This window comes from Vombatus ursinus, unplaced genomic scaffold (assembly GCF_900497805.2).
Source record: "Vombatus ursinus unplaced genomic scaffold, bare-nosed wombat genome assembly UNPS02014799.1, whole genome shotgun sequence".
Lineage (NCBI taxonomy): Eukaryota > Metazoa > Chordata > Mammalia > Diprotodontia > Vombatidae > Vombatus > Vombatus ursinus.
The window spans coordinates 45332625-45351599 of record NW_020954577.1 but is presented as its reverse complement, the minus strand read 5'-3'; the positions used below and the strand labels follow the sequence as shown (position 1 = coordinate 45351599).

Sequence of the window (18975 nt, the reverse complement as noted above, 5' to 3'; positions counted from 1 at the left end):
CCAGGTCAGGAGGACAAGAGGGTGAACCAGAGATCCTAGTGCACCTGATTTCATAGGCATCACTAAGCCTTGGCAGGATCGAGCACAGAGCTCAGCTCAGCAAGCCAGCCCAGCTAACGCAGCAAGACACCCTGAGGAAAGCCAGGAGGCGACATGTGCCAGTCCAACCAAACCGATGCAGCCAACCCAGGGCCTAGAGTCCAAGAGCGGCCCAGCTCCCGCCACCTTGGAACTGTGGAGTCATTTTTAGGCCTGGCCAACGCTTCGTGATGCATTTGAGACTTTCTTGGCAAAGACACTGGAGTGGTTGTCATTTCCTTCTCCATGTTGCTATACAGATGAGGAAACTGAGGCAAACAGTGAAGTGACTTACCCAGGGTCACACAACCAGTAAGTATCTGAGGCCAGATTTGAACTCAGGAAGACAAGTCTTCCTGACTTCAGGCCCAACACTCTGTGCACTCTGGTGCCACCTTGTGGCCCTCATTCACAATAGATAAGCTTGCAATCACTGTGGAATCATTAAATTTCATTTTTCCTTTTCAAAAAGTTGCCTATAAAAGGCATTTCTTCTGACTCCCCCCCCCACTCCTTTTGGACGTCTCTTTTACCCTGTCCACTAAGACCCTGGAATCTTAACGATCTGATTAGTGGGAGCAGTAAAGAGGAAGTCACCATTTGGGCTTAGAGTTGTGAAAATGCAACAGGGAAAAAATGCCCTTTAATAAAAGGGCAAAAAAAATATATCTGTATATGCAAAGGGATAAATGTATACATAGGGATGTTTTCCCCATGGAAGCAGATAGCCTGACTTAAAAATGAGATGTCATTCCCCTTGTATCTAGGGCAGGAAGTTAAGGTTTATCTCCATTGAAAATGAGGACAAGAATTTTGTGAATGCCTGTGCTTACAAAAATTTAGGTAAGAATTCAAACATTTTATATGCCGAATTCTAAGAACATTTGCTCATTTAAAACAATTAGTTGTTTGATTTTTGTCTTGTTTTCTTAATTTTGGTTATTGTTTATGGAATAAATTGAATCTTTTCTCTAAGTTCATCTTCCTTCTTCCCCTTATCTTTCCCCAGTCAGGAAGATTGTTTCACAATTTATATGGAGCAATTTGTGAATTTGCTTCCTGGATGTGTGGTATCATTTGCATGAAGCTAAGTGGTGGTTTAGTGATTTTTGAGATCCTTGGCATCAACTTCTGACAGCTGGGTGGGGATGACCCCTGACTGGTTCCCAATTTTGTTTTAGGTTTTTGATTGGAAAATTGATCACATTGAATTAAAAGATGTTCAGCCTATCCCTAAGTTATTAAATTTGAAGTTTGATGGTTGCAGTCAGCATGGCTAAAAATAAATGTTTAAGTGATGACTTCTTAAGCTTTTTTTCCTTTTAAAGGCCTTCTGCCAGCAATTTTGGGGTAGGGATTAGGAATCCTGGGGTTGTTGTGATATGGGAATCATGGACTGTGATGGCCTAAGGGGCTGCCTGGCATCCTGAGGGCAAGGCACAGCAGTGTGATGGGGCTTTGGAGAGGGATAGTGGAGTTAATGAGGGCCACAGATCCTCATTGAGGCTGTATCTTTTGCTGCGCATTTGTGATGAATTAAGAAAGGCATTCCTCTGTTTCTGTCTGCATCATCCAGCCTTCTATGCTTCTGAAGTATTGGTTTTGTGTGCTTTGTGCCCAGCACAAAAAAGTTGGAATTGAAAAGCAGTAAACAATGTGCCCCTATCCATGGGGGATGAGGTGGGGGGGCAAGACCAGGAGAAATCCAGCAGCTGCAAGACCCACGTGAAAGTTCTTCTCTCTAAGTCACTTGGTGCATGGGGATCATAGCAGTGACATTTTTTAAGAACATTTTCTTAGAGGTTTTTTCTTTCCAAATTTCTTAAGCAGTGATAGCAGGTTTTTTTGTAATTGAAATGATTATTTTCCTCTGAGTGATTGAGCTGCAATAATCTGCATCGATGGGCAGTACCCACATCAAGGAGGAGAAAGCAAATCCAAGGGACAGCTAGGTGGTGCAGTGGATAGAGTACCAGCCCTAAAGTCAGGAGAACCTGAGTTCAAATCTGGCCTCAGACCAAACACTTGTCACTTACTAGCAGTGTGACCCTGGGCAAGTCACTTAACCTGGGCAAGTCACTTAACCTGGGCAAGTCACTTAACCCCAATTGCCTAAAAATTAAAAAAACAAAACAAAACAAATCCATAGGAGTATTTGAGGGGCAGACCACTTCTTGGACAGGAGGAAAGACTATGCGGAACATTTGGAACATCCAGAAAACTCAAATAGTATGGAAGGATAAAAACCTGGTGGGCTTAATAGACATCTGAATGTATTCGCTGAGGTTTGATGTGATTGAGCCTGCTTCTAACTCTCCAGTCACATAATGTCTTTTAACAATAGTTTTACAGGAAAATGATAAATGTTGGGGAAGATGTGGGAAAATTGGAACACTAATGCATTGTTGGTGGACTTGTGAAATGATCCAACCATTTTGGAGAGCAATTTGGAACTATGCCCGCCCAAACAGCTATAAAACTGTGCATATGCTTTGACCCAGCAATAACACTTCTAGGGCTATATCCCTAAGAGATCACACAAATGGGAAAAGGACCCACATGTACAAAAATATTCATAGCAGCTCTTTTTGTGATGGCAAAGAATTGGAAATTGAGAGGATGCCCATCAACTGGGGAATGGCTGAGCAAGTTGTGGTATATGAATGTAATGGAATACTATTGTGCTATAAGAAATGATGAACAGGCTGACTTCAGAAAAAGCTGGAAAGACTTGTATGGCCTGATGCTGAGTGAAGTGAGCAGAACCAGGAAAACGTTGTACACAATAACAGCCACGTTATGTGATGACTAATATCGATAACCTTAACCCTTCCTGGCAATACAAGGATCTAAGACATCTCCAGAGGCCTTGTGATGGAAAGTGCTATCCACATCCAAAGAAAGAACTATTGAAGTTGAATTGCTATTTTTTTTCTCTTCTGTTGAGTTTTGTTTCCTTTCTGATGGTTCCTCCTATTGGATTTAATTTTTACTTACAACATCACTAATGTGAAAATATGTTTAATATGAATGTAAATGTATAGCCTATATCAGATTGTGCACCATCTTGGGGAGGGTGGTGGAGAGGAAGGGGGAGAAAAATTTTAAACTCAAAAGTATATGGAAGTGATTATTGATAAATCAAAATAAATTAATTTTAAAAAACAATAGTTTTACAACTCTGAAGCACCACCTCTCACCTATCAGATTGACTAATGTGACAGAAAAGGAAAATGATAAATGTTGGTGGGATGTGGGAAAATTGGAACACTAATGCACTATTGGTGGAGTTGTGAACTGATCCAGCCATTCTGAAGAACAATTTTTAACTATGCCCAAAGGACTATAAAACTGTGCGTACTCTTTGATTCAGCAATACCACTACTAGGTCTGTATCCCAAAGAGATTTAGAAAAGGGAAAAGGACCTATTTATTTAAAAAAAATATGTTTATAACAGCCTTTTGTGGTGGATAAGAATTGGAAATCAAGGGGATGCCCATCAGTTGGGGAATGGCTGAACAAGTTGTGGTATGTGATTGTGATGAAACATTATCGTGCTACAAGAAATGACGGGTAGGCCGACTTTAGAAAAGCCTGGAAAGACTTACATGAACAGATGCAAAATGAAGTGAGCAGAACCAGAAGAACATTGTACGCAGTAACAGCCACATTGTGCAATGAGGAACTGTGAATGACTTGGCTATTCCCATAGTACAGTGATCCAGGACAGTCCCAAAGGACTCATGGGGAAACATGCTCTCCATCTCCAGAGAAAGAACTGACGTCATCTGAACACAGACTGAAGCATGCTATTTTTCACTTTCCTTTCATTCTGTTGTAATTCTAGTCTCCTTGTACAAAATGACTAATTTACATGATTGTACGTGTATAACCTATATCAGATAACTTACCATCTAGGGAGGAAGCGAGGGAAGGATAGAATTTGGAACTCAAAACTTTTTTTTAAAATGTTAAAAATTGTTTTAACATGTAGGAGAAAAAATGAAACATTTTAAAAAATTTATTCACTTTTAGTTTTCAGCATTTACTTTTATAAGATTTTGAGTTCTAAATTTTCCCCCTCCCCAAGATGACATGCAATCTAATATAGGCTATACATGTACAATCATGTTAAACATATTTCCACATTAATCATGTTGTGAAAGAAGAATCAGAACAAAACAAGAAAAAAAATAAGAAAATACTATGCTGCGATCTGCATTCAGACTCCATAGTTCTTTCTCTGGATGTGAGTAGCATTTTCCATCATGAGCCTTTTTGGAATTGTCTTAGGTCATTGCATTGATGAGAAGAGCTAAGTCTAACAAAGTTGGTCATCACACAGTGTTATTACTGTGTACAATGTTCTCCTGGTTCTGCTCACTTTGCTCAGCATCAGTTCATAAAAGTCTTTTCAGAGGGGCAGCTGGGTGGCGCAGTGGATAGAGCACCAGTCTGAAGTCAGGAGGACCTGAGTTCAAGTGCGGCCTCAGACACATAACACTAGCTGTGTGACCCTGGGCAAGTCACTTAACCCCATTGCCTCACCAAAAAAATAAATAAATAAGTCTTCAGATTTTTCTGAAGTCTGCCTGCTCATCATTTCTAATGAAACAATAGTATTCCATTACATTCATATACCATAACTTGTTCAATCATTCCCCAATTGATGGACATCCCCTCAATTTCCATTTCTTTGTCACCACAAAAAGAGCTGCTATAAATATTTTTGTACATGTGGGTCATTTTCCTGTTTTGTCATATTAGCCAATCTGGTAGGTGTTGATGTTGCTTTAATTTGCATTTCTCTAATCAATAGTGATTTAGAGCATTTTTTCATATGAGTATAGATAGCTTTAATTTCTTCATCTGAAAACTGCCTGTTCATATCCTTTGACCATTTAACAATTGGAGAATGACTTGTATTCTTATAAATTTGACTCAGTTCTCTATGTATTTTAGCAATGAGACCTTTAAAAATGAAATATTCTTTTCTAAAAATAGGAGTTTTAGCTTTCTGTTCTATGGGAATAAATGGACAGTTCTAATGGCTACATGTCTCTTTCTCTTTCTAGGTCCTGGTTAGATAGTAATGAAAAAAATGCCATTAAAAAGCTGAACAGTAGTTTGCCACTAAGAGAGGAACTAGACCGTTTGAAAAACCAGCTGTCTCATCAGCTCCTGCTCTCAGATATCAGGTAATAATGCAGAGGTCAAACTGAGCATGTGCTGCCTCCTGGCCCAGCTTCCTTCCCTTCAGCTAAGAGGTGCATCTTTAGCTTTATTCTTTTTGTCTTCAGTGTTCTTCCATTTTGTTTCGTCAGTAATGGCTGGACATATATATAGATAGCACTTAAGTGTTTTCATAGTGCTCTTCAGAGCACGCTGTGGGATCATAGTTTTAGAACTGAAAGAGGGGTCCTTAAGGACAGTCTCACTTAGCCTCCTTTTGTAAATGCAGAAATAGGGGTCTCAGAGCCACCCGGGCACAGGTGGGATTCAAACTCAGCTCCCCTGACTCCAAGTCTAGACTCTGACCATTGGGCAACACAGCCTCTGCACTCAAGACACTCTGCAGTGCTGTGCAGCAAGGACTATGGGCATATTTATCCTCATTTTATGTATTGGGAAAGGGGGGGCTTAAAGAGGTAACAGGACTTGTCTAAAATCATACAATTTGGTCCCCAGTAGGATTTGAACCCAAATCTCTTTCAACTCTTCCATGTTGTCTTCTATAAAAAACTTGTGACCTATCCCCTAAAACCAAAGTTCTAGGCTTACACAGTGGATTCTATCTTGGAGGCTACTCATATAATACAGCTCTTTAGCTCATGCCTACATACATAGTTTGCCCGGAAGCATCACTATTTGACTCTCCAACCAAAGGAACAAGGTCCTCAGCTCCCATGCAAGCACTCAGGCTAACAATGCATTAAATGTAGGGCGAGCAGTAGGTCATCCGTTACAGAGGCCATAGACAGCCAGGATAACTCTCTTTCCCTCTCTGCTACTGTTCCACTTCTCTAGGGACTTATAAAGTCATAGAATCACAGAATTTGAGTGTTGGAAGGGATATCAGTGACTTTCTAATCCAGTCCTTACATAAAGAGTCCCCACCATAACATCCTGGACAAGTGTTTTGTCTTATGTTACTGCCCCAGGGTTGGAGGGAAGTACTCTACTCTTCCTTCCAAAGGGCCCCACCAGTCCTCCAGATTTACTCTTCTGTGCTAGTTGGGTTCTCCCTCCTTGCGAAGTAGAAATATCTTCTTATCAATAAGAATGAGCCCTGTCACTGCCAACTTGTACAGTGCACAGAACTCACATGGTCCTTGAAAGGCAAGGTCCCGGTTCACTGCTCTACATTACAACTCTCTTATTTGCTTCTGTTTGGCTTACTTGCCCTCTTGGGCTAGGACCTTGACATGGTCCGGGAACTCCCCTGTTTGGACCTCCTTTACTGCTCTCCCATTTCTTCTCCATTTCAGCCATATCTGGGATCAAGAAGTTCCCTGGGAAACTCCGTGAATATTCAGCTTTGCCCCACAACCATTCAGGGAGCCCAGACCATGATTTTTGTGTGTAGCACTAGGAGGAAGACTGAGGGAGGGAAGGAATAAAGGAAGGAAGGGATGGAGAAAGAAGAGAGGAAACAAGTCATCTCCAACTCTTCATGACAACATGGACCCCACACCCCGGGCCTTTCTGTCCTCCGCCATCTCTCAAAGTCCGAGCTCATGGTCATTGCTTCCATGACACCTCTATCCATCTCATCCTCCGCTGTCCCATTTTCCTTTTGCCTTCAGTCTTTCCAAACATCAGGATCTTTTCCAGTGAGTTCCATCTTCTCCTTATGTGGCCAAAGTATTTAAACATTAGCTTCAGCATTTGACCGTCCAGTAAATAGTCTGAGTTAATACTGAAAGAAATTGACTGATTTGATCTCTTCGCTGTCCAAGAGACTCTCAAAAGTCTTTTTCAGCACCACAATTCAAAAGCATTTATTATGCAGTCCTCTGCCTTCCTTGCAGTCCAACTCATACAGCCATACATTGCTACTGGAAAACCATGCTTTGACTATGTAGACTTTTGTCAGCAAAGTGATGTAGCCAGATTTACCACAGCTTTCCTTCCAAGGAGCAAGCATCTTTTAATTTCATGGCTGTGGTTGCTGTCTGCAGTGATCTTTGAGCCCAATGATGTAAAATCTGATACTGCTTCTATTTCGTCTCCCTCTATTTGCCAGGAAATGATGGGACCAGTTGCCAAGATCTTTTTTTTTTTATGTTAAGCTTCAAGTCAGTTTTTACTCTCCTCTTATACTCTTATCAAGAGGCTTCTTAATTCCTCTTCACTTTTTGTCATCAGAGTGGCATCATCTGCATATGTGAGACTGTTGATATTTTTCCCGGCAACCTGAATTCTGGCTTTTGATTCATCCAGCCTGGCATTTCACATAATGTATTCTGCATATAAGTTAAATAGATAAGGTGACAATACACAGCCTTGTTGTACTCCTTTTCCAATCTTAAACCAGTCACTTCTTCCATGTTCAATTCTGACTGTTGCTTCTTGGTCCACATACAGTTTCCTCAGGAGACGAGTAAGATGATTTGGTACTCCCATCTTGTTGAAGTCTTGCCACATTTTGTCGTGATCCACAATCAAAGGCTTTGGTGTAATCAGTGAAGTAGAAGTAGATGTTTTCTGGAACTCCCTTGCTTTCTCCATAGTCCAGTGAATGTTGGCAATTTGGTCTCTAGTTCCTCTGCCTCTTTAAAAACCAGCCTGTTCTTTGGGTAATTCTCAAATCACGTTGCTGAAGCTTAGCTTGCAGCATCTTAAGCATAACCTTGCTGGACTATGAAATGAATGCAGTTGTTTGGTAATCTGAACATTCCTTGGCATTGCCCTCCTTTAGGACTCGGACATAAATTGATCTTTTCCAATCCAGCAGCTGCTGTTGAGTTTTCCAAATTTGCCGCCATAGTGAGTGCAACACTTTAACAGCATCATCTGTTAGGATTTGAAATAGCTCAGCTGGAATTCCATCACCTCCACTAGCCTTATTGTTCGCAGTGCTTCCTAAGGCCCACTTGACTTCCCCCTCTAGGCTGTCTGGCTCTAGATCAGTAACCACACCATTGTGGTTATCAGTGATGTTGAGATCTTTCTTGTATAGTTCTGTGTGTTCTTGCCACCTCTTAATCTCCTCTGCTTTTGTTAAATTTCTGCCATTTTTGTCTTTTGTCATGCCTATTTTTGCATGAAATGTTCCTTTGATATTTCTGATTTTGTTGATCTCTTGTCTTTTCCATTCTATTGTTTCCTGTTTCTGAACGAGAGAAATAAAGTGGCCCTCATAGTCAATAAAAGGGTGATAAAAGCAGTACTGGGGTAGAATGTCAAATGACAATGCTGTTTGTTAGAATCCAAGGCAAACCATTCAGCATCACAGTAATACCACTCTATACTCCAACCAGTGATGTTGAGGAGGCCAAGGTTGATCAGTGCTAAGAATACCTGCAGTATCTTCTAGAAATAATAAGATGTCACATCCATCACAGGGGATTGGCATGCTCAAGTAGGAAGCCAACAGATAATTGGAATAACAGGCAAGGTTGGCCTTGGAGTCCAAACTGAAGCAGGGCAGAGACTAACAGAGTTTGGTCAGAATAACTCGCTGGTCATAGCAGGCACTCTTTTCAGTCACCCCAAAGCCGACTGTGCACATGGACATTGCCAGGTGGTCAATATCACAATCAGATTGGTTGTGTACTTTGTGGAGAAGCTTTACACAGTCAGTTAAAGCAAGACCTGGAGCTGACTGGGGCTCAGACCATGAGCTGCTTATTCCAAAATTCAGACTGAAATTGGAGAAAGTAGGGAAAACCTTCAGACCATATAAGTATGTCCTAAATCACATCTCTATGAACATGAAGCGGGGGCGACAAATAGATTTAAGGGATTAGATCTGGTGATTAGAGTACCTGAAGGGCTGTGTGGATAGAGGTTTGCAGTATTGTATAGGAGGCAGCAGCAGAAACACCCCAAAGAAAAAGAAGAGCAAGAAATGGCGTCTGATGAAGATTTACAGATAGCTGAGGATAGAAGGAAAGGGAAAGAGATCCCCGGCTGAAGGCAGAATGCCAGAGAGTAAAGCACCTATTATGCATCGTGTTTTACCGATATTATCTCATTTGATCCTCACAACAACCCTGGGAGGTGGGTGCTGGTATTATCCACATTTTACAGTTGAGGAAACTGAGGCAGTCAGAGGGCAAGTGACTTGCCCAGAGTCACTCAGCTAGTAAGTGTTATGTGTCTGAGGCCAGATTTGAACTCAGGTCCTCCTGAGTCCAGGGCTGGTGCTGTATGCGCTGCACTACCTTGCTGCTCCCATTTCAAATATTTTTAAAAGCCAAATCATTCCATATTGGTCTCAGTATGGAAAGTATTGAGACCATATACCTTTAAAATCATAAATAAAATATCTCTGAAAGAAATACACAATTTAAAAAATCACAGTTGTAGACCACAGGCAGGTTTTATTCAGTCCAGATTTATTCGGACTAGCAGAGCATGTAATATACATGAAAATGACTTTCCAGGGCAGCTAGGTGGCACAGTGGATAGAGCACTGGTCCTGGATTCAGGAGGACCTAAGTTCAAATCCGGCCTCAGACACATAACACATACTAGCTGTGTGACCCTGGACAAGTCACTTAACCCCATTGCCTATCCAAAAAAAAAAAAAAAATGACTTTCCACATCAAAAACTCATTTCTATAAGGTAAGATTTTTAGAATGTGGCGTGATAAGTTTGCTAGGGATTTTTAGGAAAATGAAAGGATTTTATTAAGAAAGCAGAAAATAATCATTTTTAGTCTTGACAGAGAAGAAAGATAGACATTTCAAATGAGAAAACTACCAATGTAGGTTAGTACCTGCTTTGCAATTTCTCATCCAAGAGAGCTGCCTGGGCCCCTGAAAGGTCAGGTGACATACCCAAGGTCATACAGACAGTCTAGGTCAGGGGCTGGCCTAGAACCCAAGTGTTCCCAGCTCTGAGGCTGCCTCTTGCTGTCTGTTGCCTTTCTCTACCCCTCAATCTTGGCAAAGCAGGTCATATTTTTAATACTTTTCTCCCTTGCTTTATAAACCTCTATTATAAGCTTTAAAATTTTAGTTTGTTTATTCATTTTTCAAATCTGTAGATTCTTCAACCCAGCTACCTTTTCAGTTCAGGAAAACAGACCCAATTCTGTAGTTTTTTCCTTGGTTGCTTTCTCAAAGGCTCTTGACAGAGCTGGTGTAGAGATACGCCTGTCGCACACCTGCCTCCGAAGACTGCTCTTCGCAGCTTCGGCAGGCCGTCTCCATCTCCCACATGCGCCTGATTCCCCCGAATGTGGTGGTGATGTCGTCTCTGTGCTCTCTTTATGTAGGTGGCAGAGGAGCTGGGGGATTGCTCACCGCTGTGGCCAGCTGCATAGCCTAGGTCGCTTAGCCCAGCAAAACCTGCAAGTCCTTCAGAATGTTCAAGGTGCGTCTCTGAGATCGCTTCTCCCATGATGGAGCTGAGAACTTTCTTTTCTCGGTGTCATTCTAAAATTATTTTGCTGCCAGTGCCGTATTTCACATTCATGGAGAAATACACATGTGTGTCTAAAAGCTGGCATAGGTATGAGTGTTTCCACTGGGGAATCTCAGAATGGGAGCCTTGCCGATAAAATAAGGGCTAAATAACGTACTCATCTTGATGCCAGTTCTCTCTAAATGAGGTAGCAAGCTTAAGCTAAGCACCATGCAGACTTCTGTGTGTAATAAAGGATTTCTGTTTTTATTATCAGGTTGTACAATAATATTCACAGACCGGTCAGGCATGAGTGCCTTGGGCCATATCATGCTAGGAACCATGGACGTTCATCACCAGTGGACCAAAGTAAGGAAAAGCTGAAAGCAAGAATATTAAATGTTTTCAAAGGCATCTGTATAGTTTTTGTCTAAAATACTATCTTCATAAGTGTAAAATGTTCAAAGTGATCAGTATTTTAGCCCTCAGTGGCTACTTTTGCAGTACCATCCTATCATTGTCTAACATATGGATAAAAATTTACTGTGTCAAAATATCCGGATTTTGGGTGTCAAGTAGGTAGGATAATTGGAAGAAGGCCTTGGTTTATTTTTCCCAGTTTTTATTTTAAATTTTTACCATTTTGTCAGCACAGCCTGAAAGCCTTCATTCTGTTTTATCAGACTCTACTTCTTCAGCTCTCTTTACCACACTATGATTTTTCATTGTTTTGCCTTCTTTTCTCTAAGTAATGAATGGCAAGATACATCTCCCCATTTGTTCTTTTTATTTCTTGTTGCGTTTAATATGTTTTTCTCTCTCAATTACTCCATTCGTTCTGATAAACGTTATTTGGTGGTATTTTCTGTAATTACTATGTCAAGAACTGGTCACCTGCCCCAGTAAGCGCCCAGGGTGGCCAGGACAACCAATCCCTTACCATTACCTCAAAATTTATTTGAGTCACTTTCCCCCTACGGCTAGATGTGGGAATCTTCCATTCCAGGCTCTTGCTCTGCCATGATTGGATTGTTTAAAATCCACTGAAGAGAGATCAGTAAAGGAGTGTAGAGGATTTAGGATTCTCTAGATGCTTCTATTTTCTCTGTGCTTTCTGGATAATGGTAAGGATCTCCTTGCTTCCCACGAAGCCAGTTCCAGGCCTTGCCACCATTTTGTGTTGGGAAATACATAGGCAGTTCAACTATAAAAATGCTCACTTCATAGTGTATGTTTCTGTATAGGATGACTATTCGGATGCAGTAAGCAGGTGTTCTGATACACACTCACGTCCTTAGATTGCGATCTCATCATGGTCCCTGCTCGTTGTCTCGTTCTGGGCCGTCCTCGTCCACAGCTTTTCTGACCTCCGCCATGGACGATCTGCCCGGCAGGCTGAGGGGCCGTCCTCGTGGCCCTTGTTTTGATCCCAGAACATCCTCAGACTGTGTGCTGTCCTTCTGTCTTATCACATGATCCCCCCACCTTCCTTTCTCTCATTTTTGATGTATTTCGTACAGTTTCCCCAAAACAAGGCAGCCTGCCCTATTTCTCATCTCATTCAGGTCTTAGCTTAGCTCATATTCTGTCCACAACGTGCCCATCCACATACAGGTTGGTCAGTAACCTCAGAGCGTCCACGCGGCCCCATGGCGTGGTCTGTCTATTCCTTGATCCGCATGGTTTTTCCTCTTTAGTCCCCAAGGCCAGTCTCTTCTTCCGTTTGCTTTAGTGATACTCTTGATGTATGCACAGACCACTCTCACACCTATTTCAGAGACATGGGAAAGAAGAGGTAGGCTTAGCACCTGCTGGGGCCTTCCCCATCGTGTCCACGTCAGAATCTCATCTCTTCCTTCCTTCTCCAGGAAGCCTTTGCTCTTCCTCCCCGGCTGTTAGTGTCCTCCCCTCTCAGAGCATTTCTCGTGTCTGCTTAGAGCCGGCTGGCCCGGCTCATCATCGGTGCATAGTAAAGGCTTGTTGGTCCTCAAGGGATGCTCCTGTGCCTCATCTCCCCTTCCTCCCTCCCCTGTGCTCCTGTCTGCACAGTGGTGGTGGGCGGGGTGCCTTCAGCCGGGCAGCGCCTCCCTCCTTCCTAATGGAACGCACCCAGTACATTGGAGGCCGCGCATAATGGCTCCGTGGCCCTCAGTGAGGAAAAGAAGTCTGCCCCATCTCCTGTGTGTTTGTGGTTCCTGCTCCACTCTCATCCAGATGCTCTCAGGGTCACCCTCCGCCGCTTGGTGCTGTGGAGTACTCATAAACTCCCTCACTCCCTTCGTCATATTCTGCTGGCTACTGTGTCTCTCCTCTCCACCTGCCAGGAAATGAAGTATTTGATGTCTGAAGGAGTTTCTGGCCTTCTTATTGCAGGTTCATCAGTTAAAATTCTCAGGAAAATAGTTTACCACTTAGTAATTGGACAAAGTACAGCAACTATGTCTTTCTAGGAGTTTAGCGCTGAAAGAGAGGAGAAATACAACGTGATGACTTAAAGATGTTGGCAGGCAAAGGGCTATAAATAAAACCAGGCATCCCCTTTAACCAAGCAATTCCACTACTAGGTCTGTATCTCACAGAGATAAAAAACAAAAAAAAAGGACCTATATGTGCAAAAATATTTATAGCAACTCTTTTCTGGTGGCAAAGATTTGGAAATTGAGGGGATGTCCATCAATTGGGGAATGGCTGAACAAGTTATTGTATGTGATTGTAATGGAATACTACTACGCTTTTAAGAAATGGTGAGCAGGATGCTCTCAGAAAAACATGGAAAAACGTACATAAGCTGATGCAAAGTGAGATGAGCAGAACCAGGAGAACATTGTACACAGTAACAGCCACATTGTACAATGATCTGCTGTGATTAACTTAGCTATTCTCAGCAATACAATGGTCCAAGACAGTTCTGTAGGACTTAGGATGAAAGGTGCTGTCCATCTCCAGAGAAAGAGCTAGGAGAGCCTGAATGCAGATGGAAGGTACTTTCTCTTTATTTTTCCTGGATTTGATTTTTTTTGACTGTTTTCTTTCACAGAATGACTTCTTTGGAAATGTGTTCTGCACGACTACATATATATATCCTACGTCAAATTGGGGAGAAGGGAGGGAGAGAATTAGGAACTCAAAATTGAAAAAAAAATGTTAAAATTGTTTGTACATGTAATTGGGAAAAAATAAAGTATTAAATAAGATTTAATTTTTTAAAAGATGTCGATAGGGTCTCAATAAGTATTTTAGGATAGGAAAGATTTAAGCGTATTTATGGTTAAAAGCAAAAGAGCCAGCAGATAGGGAGAAATTGATCAGTGGGTCAGAATCTAAATCAGATCCCTTACTAACATTTAATTTATAAAAAATACTTTCAGGACAGGGTCAGGCTTTTGGCAAAAACAAAACAAGCAATAGGGTATTATAATTCAAGTTAAAATTCAATTCATCAAGCATGTGTTAGGTAGGTGCTGTGCTAAGCACTTGGAGTACAAAGACAGGAAAAGAAGCTGTGCCCTGAAAGAGCTCTCTGTCTAATGAGGAAGGCCCTATGCAAACAAGATGCACGTGGAATAAAGTGGAGCGAGGCGAGGATTTCAGATGAGACCACTGCTCTTAAAAACTTTGAAGCCTCTTGCCTTGCATCAACTCCCTGCCTTTCTGATCAGGGTTGACATCTTCCAGACCCAAGATCAGCTGTTAAAATTGAACAGGATGGCTAGAAGTAGATCATCCCTTAGGAGAATGTGAACATTGACATACACGAATGGCCTAAATAAGATTAAATTAGAAAAGAACAGAATGATTTTTTTCTTTCCGCAAAAAAATTAGTTATGGGGGGAAATTAGGTGGCGCCAGAGTGCACAGAGCACTAGGCCTGGGGTCAGGAAGACTCATCTTCCTCAGTTCAAATCTGGCCTCAGACACTTCCTAGCTGTGTGACTCTGGGTAAGTCATTTCACTCTGCTTGCCTCAGTTGTCTCATCTGTAAAATGGACTGGAGAAGGAAATAGCAAAACTACTTCAATATCTCTGCCAAAAAAACCCTCAATACGGTCACACGGTAGTTATAGACCTTTTTTTTTTTTCTCCAGTTGCTAATCATATTCCCAAGACAGATTTTTCTCCACATCACTTTATTACAGTAGATCAGTTGAAAAGATGAGAACTCGAATCCAGATTCTCTTTCCGGTGCCCTTTGTCCCCATTTTCAGCCATCCAGAGCTAAATTAAGCTCCTCTCGTGAGCGTTTTGCTGTGTCGTGGTTCCCGAGGCTGAATTTCCTAGAAGCTCAGCCCTGTGTTTGGGGAGCGTTTCTCTCTTCTCTCTGGCACGTTTGCTCTACTCCAAAGATCCCCACCATTACTCGTTTCTCGGACTGGCTGCCTGCATTCTGGGCCGTCCTTTTACACAGATCATTCCGTTTTGTTGTTTTACCGTGTCTTGGTTGCATTTAACGAAGCTCTGACTTCTCCCCTCTTTGGGCCACAGCTCTTTGAAAGGTTGCCCAGTTACTTTGCCCTCCAGAGGAAGCTGATGCTTTTAGAGGACCGGATCAGCCACCTGCTGGGTGGCATCCAGGTGGTCTACGTGGAGGAGCTGCAGCCAGCGCTGACCCTTGAGGAATACTACTCTCTCCTCGACGGCTTCTATAGCCGGCTTCTGAAGAGCAGGCCCCCCTTCCACCCGCACAGTCTCCGGGGCCTGCAGATGGTCCTGGACAGGTGAGCCTGGGCTCTCTCTGCTGGGCTTCTGCATGGTGGTCATGCCCTCTCAGTTAGGAAGAGGGAGCTGAGTCGTGAATGCTGGCGCAGCCGTCCTGGCCAGCGGCGAGAGGCCGCGGGATTGTGTCGCTGGCCAGACGCTGGTGTCAGTCTGGGTGGACAGGGGGGAGGAGGCGTGGACGTCTGACGTGGAGCTCTCTGTGGCTTGTTCCCCATCACGTAGCAATGGCGACTGTGTCCAGAAGGTCCGAGGACAAAGGTGGTGCTGTGTTTCATTTCCCTTTCTCTCCAGCGACAGGTACTCTCCCAGCCTGCATGAACTCGGTTACTTCAACATCCCAACACTGTGCGACCCCGTGTCCCTGCCGTGGTTTATTTTCACCAAAGCAGCCCAAGCCCGAGAAAACATGAAAAGAAAGGATGAGTAAGTATTTGTCTTCTCCCGTGAAAGGGCATCGTCCAGCTCTTTTTAACATTTGCGACTTCCCTGGTCAGCCCCAGTGCAGGTATTGAAACCTAGAAGGGACCTCTGAGGTCATCGACAGTGGGAGGGCCCCAGGCTCCACGGAGGGGCCGGGACCCTGGGCACAGTCTGGCAGGCGGCCCCTCTGCTTCTGCTCCTTCTCGAGATTAGACGGGCCTCAAAGGAGTTAGGACCAGCCTTTGGCCCTTGGGGGCTGGCAGTGCCTTCCCTGTGCCTCCCTCAGCCCGTAAGAAGACGCCACGGTGATGTTTATGCCCATTCTGAGCTGAGGGGGCTGAGGCAGGATGGGGAGCAGGAGGAAGAGTGTTCCAAGGCATCCCATGAGGCAGGGGCTTTCCCAAAGGCTGGACGCCCTCAACCTGCTCAGGGATGTGGTGGATGGGGAAGGGGACCTTCCAGACCCTTCGCCCTGAGCTCCTTTGGAGGTCGCCTCTGCCTTCCAGTGTGTGTAGCAGGGGCTTCATCAGTGTGTACTTGAATGGGATCACACAAATGGGGAACAGCCTCACTCAAGTCAGGGGGTAAATTACTGATCACGGGGCCTATGGGGCTTCCTTACCGTGTTCTGAGTAGACGTTGCATGGCGGCACCTGGGGTCGATTCCAGGCTGTGTGACCTTCAGCGAGTCACATGCCCGTGGCGTTGTCTGCCAGCCCCAGACAGGTGCTCCTGTGATCCTTCCCACCTCACTCTCATACATTTTCCGTTGCGTTTCATTACGTTCATAACTCCTGATGACTTTCTCATTAATTTCTCAGGTTAAAGGTAATTGAAAATGAATTGATCCACGCGTCCATTAAGAAATTTTCTCTGAAGAAGCTGTACAAGGAGCCTAGCATTTCAAGCGCCCAAATGATTGCCTGCTGTGAGCGACTTCTCGAACAGTCCCTGCCATACCTGGAAGGGATGCACGTCTGTGTCTCACATTTCTATTCTGTTCTGCAAGATGGTGACCTTTGCATTCCCTGGAATTGGAAGAACTAAGGCACTGCCTTGGGAGGCGAGGTCACCAGGAGACATGACTTTAGACTTAACTTATTTAAATCTACGTTTTGATACGACAGTGTGGTCATGCCTCTTGCCAGAGGGGGACGCCTAACTGCTGCTCTGGAAGTAGGACTTCTGGTACCCGCAGGAAAGCTGTTTGTGCGTTTCCAGTTCTCACCTCCCACCTTCCGTGGTGTCCAGAATGATAGACAGGTCTAACTTAGATATATTTTTAGTAGTGGGCAAAAGCCGCTTTTAAACGAAGCGAGAGTTCTACAAAAGAAAAATGATCTATTTTTATACGCACGGCTGTTGGAGTGGGACGTTCGAGGCCCAGGAAAGGAACAGACACGTGATGAAGAAGGAGAAATGAGTTCCTGTTCCTGCAAGCACCTGGCACAGTGCCCGGACACATAGGCGCTTAATCGATGTTTATTGAAGTCCCGGTTCTCACCTTTCTTGTTAAACCCCATCCCTACGTGTTCTGTCTCTAACGGTGGACAGCTGGTATTATCCAAGAGGGGATTTCTAGGAAGCAAAAATGATTTATCCATTTTGAGTCAGAAAAAGGTTAGAATTATCAAAAATTCTGTAGCTATCATATATGATGTCCCTTTGACTTTTTTATAAGCTATTTGGGGCCAGTATATTTGTTACAGTATTACCCACTCTTGATGCTGGAGAGTTTGGTTTGTAGATTATTGCTCCTGTAATTAAGGATTTCCTGTCAATTTGTAGCAGTCTGTGATTTAGAATCGCGTTTCTGGCTGCACGTGAGTCAACTCTGGTCACCCCTGGAGGTGGCTGAAGGCCCAGATCCTCAGCCCAGGGCTGAGGTCAAGGATCCTTGCCAGGCCTTCCCAGCCCAGGCTTCCCTGGCTCTCTCCAGGTGCCAGACACTTGCCTGGTGCAGTGGCCGCTGCCTCTGGGTTCCTGCTGCTGTCACACTGTGGGGTTTGTCCCCAGGTCTCCAATGCCACGGCCCCCTCCTGAGCATCCTGGAGCGTCACCAGTGACTTCTCTTCCTAGAGCTGAGTGTTTTTAGGATGGCGTCTTCATGTATTGCGTGGCTCCTCCCTCCCTGGGGTCTTTCCCCAGAATGTTGAGAGCCAGGCCTGTTCTCCGTGGCTGTTCGCCATCCGCAGACACTCCTTGACAGGGAAGGCAGGTAATGGTCTGGCTCAGATTCCCTGGGTACCACTGGGGCATCACTGAAAATGCCTGTTTCCAGCGTGTGCTGTTAGACTGAAAACTTTGGAAGAGATTAGGTCAGATTTAAGCTAATCTGAAACCTACATTCAGAAATCGTAATCTGAACAATTCAAATAAAAATTGGAAAGTAATTCTGGATTCCAAGAAAGTATTGATTTATACGGTTAGTGTTTGTAGATGCCAACATTGTCCTTTTTACCTCTGCAGAAATCTGCTACAAAAAAACTTCTGTCTTTTAGAATGAATGTCTGCTGCCTCGGAACATTTGACCAAACCTACAGATAACCCAAAAACTGCCGTTTTATCAGTAATTTTCAGATGAAAAAACTTAGATTATTCCCCTTTGTAAGATTAACTAAAATGTAATTTCCAGTAGTATGTTTTGAACTGGATTTTGCCTCTAAGAACTGATCGTTGTTATACAATAAATATAATCTGTATTAACCATATAAATATCTTCCTTACTATTTTGTTACTAACAGACTGTTTTCTGTTCATTGAAAAGAAAAGATGTTTCTTTTATTTGACAAATGCCTTGCCGATCGGTTATTGGCCCACCCAGTAGGTACTGAGTCAGCACTAAGCTAGTTACGGGGGTGGCAGGGGAGACAAGAAAACTTGACCCTGGCCCACCATTTGTCACAGAGGAAGGATGAACACGCATGAAGACAGCAAAGGCATAACTAGGACATGGCGTCAGTGAGAGAACATGGGACCTGGGGTTACTGGCTAGGTGTCCCCGGGCACGTGGTTTGGACTTTCTGAGCCTCAGTTTCCTCGTCTATAAAACAGAGACGATGACACTAGCACCAGCTAGGGAGCCAGGGCAGGTGTGAGGAAGGGCCCCCTTAGAGCCACGTCTCCCTGTGAAGGATTCCATTTTAGTTCAGCATTTTCACATACTGACATCGACAACGGGCCC

At 43.7% G+C, this 18975-nt stretch overlaps 1 protein-coding gene across 3 annotated transcripts in view; it reads left to right on the top strand.

Moving 5' to 3' along the window:
• Positions 1-18464, top strand: part of LOC114050709 (T-cell activation inhibitor, mitochondrial-like) — a 38344-nt gene extending 19880 nt beyond the window's left edge. For all 3 annotated transcript variants that reach the window (XM_027872578.1, XM_027872575.1, XM_027872577.1), the window contains exons 6-11: positions 5155-5277; positions 10528-10625; positions 10933-11024; positions 15138-15370; positions 15663-15794; positions 16613-18464. In XM_027872578.1, coding sequence (XP_027728379.1) covers positions 5155-5277; positions 10528-10625; positions 10933-11024; positions 15138-15370; positions 15663-15794; positions 16613-16838 — 904 coding nt within the window. In that variant the 3' untranslated portion in view covers positions 16839-18464. The remainder of the gene's footprint in view (positions 1-5154; positions 5278-10527; positions 10626-10932; positions 11025-15137; positions 15371-15662; positions 15795-16612) is intronic.
• The last annotated feature ends 511 nt before the right edge of the window (positions 18465-18975 follow it).